We start from the raw sequence: 8,306 nt of genomic DNA on the forward strand, positions 1-8,306 counted from the left end.
CCCTAGTCTTTGACTCACAGATGAAGATGTTTCAGCATAGATTCATGTTCCTATATCAGATAGCAAAACAAACTCACAATAATATAAAATCTACCATTAAAAAATGACAGATTCAGATTTCAAATTTTCATTCAAATAATAAAAAACTTAATGACAAACCAAACATCATCTCTTGCCACACGCCAATATTGAAAGAAAAACAGCTTACAACAGACATGCAAGCATGTGTGGGCCACGTACTCAGTTGTCAACCACTGTTTTTTACATTGAAAGCAGAAATACCTTGATAAAAATTTAAAAAAAAAACAAATACTAACAGATAGTAATGCCTTGTACAATAAAACTTATTTTTAACAGCTCCAATAATCATAAAATATTTGCATCTATCATTCTTCTTCATTCCAAAAACAAAAAGGGCAGTCTTTCCACATTGAATATCTCTATAATCATTCTATATTCATTCTATATACTTTAAAAGAAATCGTAGTAAAAGCAAATGGAGCTTCAACAACATTAACAACCTGAGCATGGAACCAAATACCAAAGAAGTTATTATAGAGGACACATTATAAAGTTCGAGTGTCATAGTTTTGTCCTACATTTCGTCCGAAGCATTCGTTACAATTATCCTTGCCAGTAAAGATGCTCTCCTCAGATATAAAATATCTTTAAAGAAGTACGTACATAGACCTTCATCCATGTCATCAAGTAGCTGAATTTCCATTCTTTCAAGAAAGGGCAAACTCTGGAGCAAGCAACTTATTACTGCAATCTCTTTGTCATCAAACTCAAATACTTCTACGCGTATTCTCTTAAGGTTAACATGAGGTGAGGTGAGGCAAACAGGTATGGGATTTCTTTCCAACTCCTGCTTTGCAGTTCCATGAATAAGTAACCTTACAAAGGGTTCCTTTCTCACATTCTTTAAAAAGAAGCCTTTCATCTTTTATTTGTATACATTCAAAATGCATGACCTTAAACTATCAACTTAAAAACAATTTAGCTTGAGGTTAGGAAATTTGTGTAAATACCGGTACAAAGGAGCCCGCCATATGTAACCACTGAAAATTTGGAAGCCTGTGAAGCAAGTTCAGTAGAGGAACATCCATCTCTGCTTCTCTTTCAAAGGGATGCCCCAGGTGTATGAGAAGTCCCTTCAAGGACTGGAAGTTGCCCATGATATGAAGGAATCTACTTGCTGAAGGCCTGGAACAACTCCTGGACTGTGTCCTTGTGAATAATCCATTTTCAATTCCCTCAAAGTACCTCCACAGTGCATTTCAAGATAAAAGATGGCATAAGAAAGCTCATAAAACCTTACACCATTCACACTCAAATCCTCAATCATGTACCCCGACAGAATTTTGAGTTTGGGACAGTTAACAAATAGAGACTTTAAGCTTTCTATCCTCAAGTGTTCAATAGTGGATGAAACGATTGTGGCATTACCTAGCCCAGCATATCCTATTATTTCAAGCTTTTGCATAAGGGGACAGAGTGAAATCAAGGAGACTAAAGATTCATCTGTCAATTGAACATTTCAGAGATGACAAGTAATGAGGTGGGGGAGTCCAACGAAATTGGCTGGGAAACTGGTGAGAACATACTCTCACAGATACAGGGTTACCAGACGTGAGCATGAAAAGAGAGCATGGGGTGGGAGTTCTTTAAAAGCACCGTCGAGCTCTGCTGCAAAAGTCACATTGTGATCAAACAGAGTGAGGTGTTGGACATTACACCAAGAGGCATACCTTACCCATTTACATACATTTTCACGAGAGAAGTGGGTATGATCTAACCAGGTGTTGTGGAGGTGAAATGCCTCCAGATTGCCTGAGTGCAGAAGCAAGATGTTGGAAATAATGTTCTCAACGCTTGACATGAGGAGCTGGTCGAGGGAAGTGCAAGAAAAAGTGAGTTCAGGCATCTGGGTGTAAAGAAACCTCCACCACTTGGAAAGAAAACAAGATTTGACAGCATCTTTTATTGGAGTTTTTGATAATATGTAACAAAGAAGAGAATCAGGAAGTGTGTTGAATGCATCCTGGGCAGGCATTATCGTGGCTTGCAAAACAGAATAAGAGAGTGATGAGATTATCTATTAAAACACAGAAAAGCAGTGAAGTTAAGGATTCTCAAACACAGACCATTGCGATTAATAGCAGGAGCCGATGGCTGAAATTTCCTTTGAAGTGAAATATAGTTATGTCTGATGGCGGGAAATCTTAAAAAAAAAAGACTTAATTTGTCAAAGTTCGTCCTTTGGCTGGAAAATCTTTAATGAGTAGGTGAAAAGGGCAACGTTAATGCAGCATTATATTTAGGTAGTCTTACTTTGAAGATACTTAAACATTTGCTAAATATAATGCTGCATAGACATAGTGGAGAAAAGTGATATGATTTATTCAACTTTTTAATATATTAATTCTAGGTTATGTAGATGACAATTTTCTTTTATGACTACCTATCCAAAAACATCTACTTTCTAATGAAATAATAGATTATAATGCATTAGATAATTTTTTTAATGAATATCCAAAAACATCTATTTTTTAATGAAACAAAGGACTATAATGTACTAAAGATTACTTGTAGAAAGGACACTCTAAATGAAAATAACACTAACATACTTTGTTTTCTTTTGGCATCCAAAATTTGTGGTGGGATCCAAAATTGTACTATAGTCTTTTTACTACATTGTAGTCTTGACTATAGATTGGAGGAATGACAATTTTTAGGTCTCATATTCAAAGATAATGTCTTAAATTCACAAAAACAAGATTACTATACAAATGGATTCTAAAATGACCGCAAAGAACATGATGGACATTCACACAATTTCTAAAATGCAATCAAATGAATATATATATATAAAAGTTATATATATTTAAAAGAGTGAACTTTTTAATTCAACTCTAATAAATGAGTTGTTTCAACTCTCACAATCAATTTTAAAATGAAGATTTAAAAAAAATAAGAAGTTTAAATACCAGTTATTAACTTTTTAATGGATTTAAAAACCATCCCGTTATGTTAAACTTATTCTTTACAAACTCTATATATTGTACACCATATTTCTTCACGATTTGAATTTGTTGCAATCATATAGATGACCTATCTATTTCATTTCTAAGAGCCATATGTAGCCAATTTTTTAATTTTTTTTATTATTTTTTTTTTAATTTTTTTTTGTTGTGTGTGTGTGTGTGTGTGTGTGTGTGTGTGTGTGTGTGTGTGTGTGTGTGTGTGTGTGTGTGAGTGAGAGAGAGAGAGAGAGAGAGAGAGAGAGAGAGAGAGAGAGAGAGAGAGAGAGAGAGAGAGAGAGAGAGAGAGAGAGAGAGAGATGTTTTTCATCTCATTAGAAATAATGTTTCTAACATTCAAAAACTTAATTTACATTGCTATTGTTCTCCATTTTCATCTACATTGTTTGGTTTAAAAGTTTTCAAACACTAATAACTGCATCGCCAAGCCTTCTAGTCTTTTAGCTCTTGGTCCAAGTTTGAAGACCATTGGATCACTTTGGGTTGTGCAAGGATCTCTTTGTTTTTGTTTCATACAAACATAGTGCTAAAAGAAGGAATGGTTCCAATGACAATGTCATTTCAGTTATTTTCATGTATGAATTCCTTTATAGATTGTATTTATCCATTCCTCCTTTTAGTCTCTTCAATCATTGATCTCAATGTTTTACATCACTAAAACAATAAGCAAAGAGATATGTATTAGTAGATGATTTGATATTTTATGGTAGCATGTTAATGGATTGAAAGATAGTTTTTGGCAACTTATGCAACCAAAAAATGTTAATATGTAAGGAAGATTTTATTGCCATGTCCCTCAAATGAAGGTTGACATCTCAACCTTGAAAAATAGAAAAAATGTTGAGCAATACTATTGAGGGCATTGTGCAATGCAGATAATAAAATGTGTAAGCTATCTAGGTATCAATTTTTATTTCTATTGGATTTCGTCTTTGTGTCTTAGTCATTCTAAATGTGTAATATGCATATTATGCAAATATTAAGGCTCATTTATATCAGGTTATAGTTAAATATGGTCAATACTATTTATCCCACTATGATATCTAATGCAAATAACCTTTGAAAGTGATACATGCATTGAAAAAATCATCTATTTATCCCACTTGAGACACCAAAAGATGATTAGACTTTGTAGCAACTATGGTCGTATGTGGATGGAACTAAGGCTTAACTAGGATGGGACTAAGGTCATTAAATAGTTAACCTTACATATCTATTCATAATTGTAATGAGATGTAGAATAATTTCTAAAATGATACAAATGGTTTAATTTTAAATACATCTTCTTAAAATAGCTAATCACACAATTCACACATGTGTTGACACCAAATAGAAGGAAAAGGAGAGCCAATTTGGAGTTAGAAATTAAAATATTGACAAATTGAAGGAGGAACATGATTTATTTTCTAGGATTCTACCACCTAATAATATTCTCTTACTTTTATGGTAGTGTGCAAGTAAAACATAACTCAATGATAAAAGTTTGAACATGGTAATTGACAAGTTTAGGCTTAAAATATGTCATATAATAGGCTCAAGTATTAACAAATGTGCAAAATGAAGCAAAAAGGAAAAACATGTCATCATATCAAAGTTCACCCTACAAAGTGATCACAAACAAATGGGGAAAAGTGCAACTAATGCAATTTTTACCATTACACTCAACCAAAAAATAAGTGGGTTTATGTATAATTGACCCCAAGATTCAAGGTATTTATTTAATCTTTATATGAATAACTCAAGCTAGTAATGGTAATGAAACTTGGAAGATACTTCTTCACTATAGAATCTCTATGGTCAAGGGTAAAAATAATTGGCAAGATGTTATTTGGCTTGACAATATGTTAGTAGCCTAAGAGGATTGAATTGTAAGTATACAACACACTAAGATCCGAATTACAACACCAGAGCATAATAGAACACTGTCATGGAACCAACAACACACAATACAGTATGCTGAAATATATTAAATGTAACACAGATGTATATCATATTAATCTCCACCGGAATGTCCTCCCAAATGTGCTACAAGCTTACATATAAAAAGTTTGCGGTTGGCTAGGCCATCAACCGTTAGACAACCAACTACCCCGTAGTTATAACTTAATACTATTGTTTTATTTTAATATATTTCAAAAGGTCTAATTTACTAATTTGTTGCTTACATCATTCCCCCCAAAACTTGTCATCTTCCAAACAACGCAAAACAAAAAGAACTATCTACTAGGATGGTTAAGAGGGCGTCCCTGATCCTAATGTGGCACGCTCTCGAAATGTCCTTAGGTCTCTTTCAGCTGCTAGTTGCTTCCCCCAAGTTGCTTGAAGGAGCTGGAGAGCATCCCTTCGATCCTTTTTTGATACGGCCCACTCTTGTTCCTTCCCCACCCGTGTGGACTTTTCCTGTGCCAATTCTTGTTCCAACACCTCTACTCTTTTCTGCAGTGCCACCTCCCTTTCCAAGGATAAGGTATGTTCTTCTGCCATTTTGCCAGCTCTCCAAGTCATCCTTTCTAGCTGCAAAAATGTTGTGCGGAAGGTCTGCTCCATGGTGGTGAGGGCATCCATTATTCTCTGATCCCTTGTGTGCTCCTTGAGAATCTGCGGCACACCCCAATCCGCTACCATCTCCAGAGTCTCCTTTCTCGGCCAGCCCTGGTTTCTGAGGTGCTTAGAGAATTCCCTTCGGCATCCTTCTATCATGAATGCCAATAGGGCCTATGTTGCCCTTATTGCCATATCCATATCTAACCCACTAGATTGATCTATCATCCTCTATGTGGCCATCTTCATTACTTCTAGCTCTAAGAAGAATTGTCGAGCAGCAGCTTTGAACCCCATAGCGCCCTCCTTACAGGAAGAGGTATTGTGCTCCTTTTCCCCTTCTCTTTGTTTTGTGGGGCTTTCCTCCTGTCGGTAGAACCCTAGTGATGGTGACGGTGGCAGGATTTCTATGTCCATCTGAAATCTGCCAGCAGGCTGTCTGTTTCGACCTCCATGTCTGTTTCCTCTGTTCCCTTCCCCATGTCTACTTCTGGTTCTTCTATAACCAGGTGTATTTCTTGTTCTCTGTTTCCTTCACCCATGGTTGCGGGAGAATCAGTTATATGTGTCACTACTAATGCAATAGCTCTAGCGGCTTCCACGCCCCTTGATGTGTTTATATGGAGAATGTGGGCCCCTGCACTATGTCTCCTCAAGTCTATGAACTAGGATGGGGTCCTTGCAACCCCTGGCACCAAGTGTGTCATGGTGGGAATCTGTGCTAGTTTGAAAAGTACCTTTTTCTTTACTCCCCATCCTGGAATGGCTAGTATGCCCCCCATATGGCTTCCTGGCTCTACTTGCAGTAGATCTCCTATGTGCCCCCCTTCCTATACCATGCCCATTGGTTCCAATGTTGCAACTTTTGGGCCTGCCCTATCCTCCTTATCACCTTTTGATCTATGCATAGTGTGGCTTTGTTCCATATGGAACTCCCCTTCGTCTTCATCAGATGAAGATGAGATATATGTCTCTTCTTCCCTTGTCTCTTCCTCTTCCTCAGAGTTGTCATCTTCCTCCCCTCCATCTTTCATGCTCCCTGCAGGTTCTTGCCTTGCTTTCTTCTTGGATGTCTTTGTGGGTACTACTATAAAAGTGTCTAGGTGTAGCCAATAGTACATGGCTAGCTTGTAGGGCTCCACCTGATTCGAGGCCACAAAAACTCGTCTATGTTCCGGCGCCACCTGGGTTCTCAATGCTTCCAAGAAGAGGGTAATTATATGACGGGGCATGTACAGGGTTTTGTGTTTAAGGAGCATGGCCTCCTTTATCCGACTGGAAAGGGCCTGACCCCAGTTATATATTTTGTCGTTGCTCAATCCGTACATGAGACGTAACATCCATATGGCAACATCTGAGGCTCGACTTGTTGTTGTTAGCTTACTCTTCAGGACATCCACAATGCATCTCCACTCTGGTGAGGTGATGTAGGATTTTTTCAGACCCCTTCTATTACCATTCTGCCACAAACTGTCCCATTGCTCTTGTGTCAGCATATTACCGCAAATGTGTTCCAGTAGTCACTTCTTCTCTTCTGTAGAAATTCTTGTTGATGGTTTCATGGTTGAATCACCATTACTTGGAATTCTGAAAACCTTCCTGAACTCCTTGGGTGCATAAGAAATGACCATCGCTTGTCCCAAGTAGTCGATTACTGATCTATGCTTGTCCCGCTCATATCCATGGACCATGGCACACAATATGGGTTCAAATTCTTTTAAATTGAAGATATGCATAAAAATGATTTTATCAACCTTTGCTCTCCTCAATGAATTTTTCAAGGGGTGATCCTCCTCATTGCTTTCCCACCACCTTCTGCACTCACTTCCAACAACTCCTTCAAATGTGAGGTTCTCCACCGTTACCTGTTCTTGTACTTTCTCCTGGCTTTTCTTGCTGGTTCCTGGAGTGGCCATTGGTTGCTTGTTAGAAGTACGGGCCTTGTAATTTATGTCGTAACTTCCCATTCTAGGGTTGTCGTGACTCCCTTTCATCATATTGTGCCTTGCTAGCATATGCTTCTCCTTTATTGTGCGACTGTAATGGTGGACCCCTTCATGGCTTTGAACTCCTTCACCGATGTCTACACTACGAGGATGACAGTACAAGCTTACCCCTTCACTGTGTACGCTGTGACTTAGTTTGTGTACGTTATGGCCTTAAAAACAGTTGTTGCGTTGAACATCGGTCCCGTGGTGCACACTGCGGCTAAGGCGTACGCCTTGGCTCTGCGTTGCTGAACGTCGGTCCCGTGGTGCGCCCTGCAACTAAGGCGTATGCCTAGGCCTTGCGCTATGTACCCCTTAGCTCGCGTACGCCCCCTCCGCCTTTGCAACCACTTCCCTTCGCGCCTTCACGTATGCCCCAACTGCTGCTGTGTGTGCCCCTTGCATACTCTCCTTCAGCTGCATGTACGCTTTGCGTGGTGCGTGCGCCCTTCATACTCCTTCGGTGTCCACCTCCTGCTGCGTATGCGTTTCCCTGGTTTCCTTCTCTTTCCCTACGCCCACTCTTTGTCACTTCCCCTTCGTTGCCTTCGCAAGGAATTATGTGTCCCCTTGCCCCTTTATCATTTTTTCTATAACATCGGGTGCTTTTTATCCTCCACTTAGTCTTTTTCGAACCACTCCTTCCTTTACTTTGTTGGTCCCATATTAAACTTTTTATATCTGCTCTGGTCTTTATTATCTTTCTATGGCCTTCTCTTTTCATGCGTATTGT

The 8,306-nt window shown here is 38.5% G+C and overlaps 1 protein-coding gene across 1 annotated transcript; it reads right to left on the minus strand.

Annotated features, from left to right (window-relative positions):
* Positions 1-474: 474 nt before the first annotated feature.
* Positions 475-2,242, minus strand: LOC131033995 (uncharacterized). The gene is made up of 2 exons (XM_057965318.2): positions 1,032-2,242; positions 475-868 (listed from the first exon to the last, which is right to left on the minus strand). The coding sequence occupies exons 1-2, from the start codon at positions 1,176-1,178 to the stop codon at positions 596-598; spliced, it is 420 nt and encodes a 139-aa protein (XP_057821301.2). The 5' UTR covers positions 1,179-2,242; the 3' UTR covers positions 475-595.
* Positions 2,243-8,306: the final 6,064 nt, after the last annotated feature.

Source organism: Cryptomeria japonica, chromosome 7 (assembly GCF_030272615.1).
Source record: "Cryptomeria japonica chromosome 7, Sugi_1.0, whole genome shotgun sequence".
NCBI classification, from domain to species: Eukaryota; Viridiplantae; Streptophyta; class Pinopsida; order Cupressales; family Cupressaceae; genus Cryptomeria; species Cryptomeria japonica.

Excerpts from the sequence above, each read along its gene's own strand:
- LOC131033995 (XM_057965318.2), bottom strand. The coding sequence starts at position 1,178 with ATGGGCAACTTCCAGTCCTTGAAGGGACTTCTCATACACCTGGGGCAT. Across the intron at positions 869-1,031 it reads TGGCGGGCTCCTTTGTACCG|GAGTTGGAAAGAAATCCCAT; the intron begins GTATTTACACAA and ends ACTGCAAAGCAG.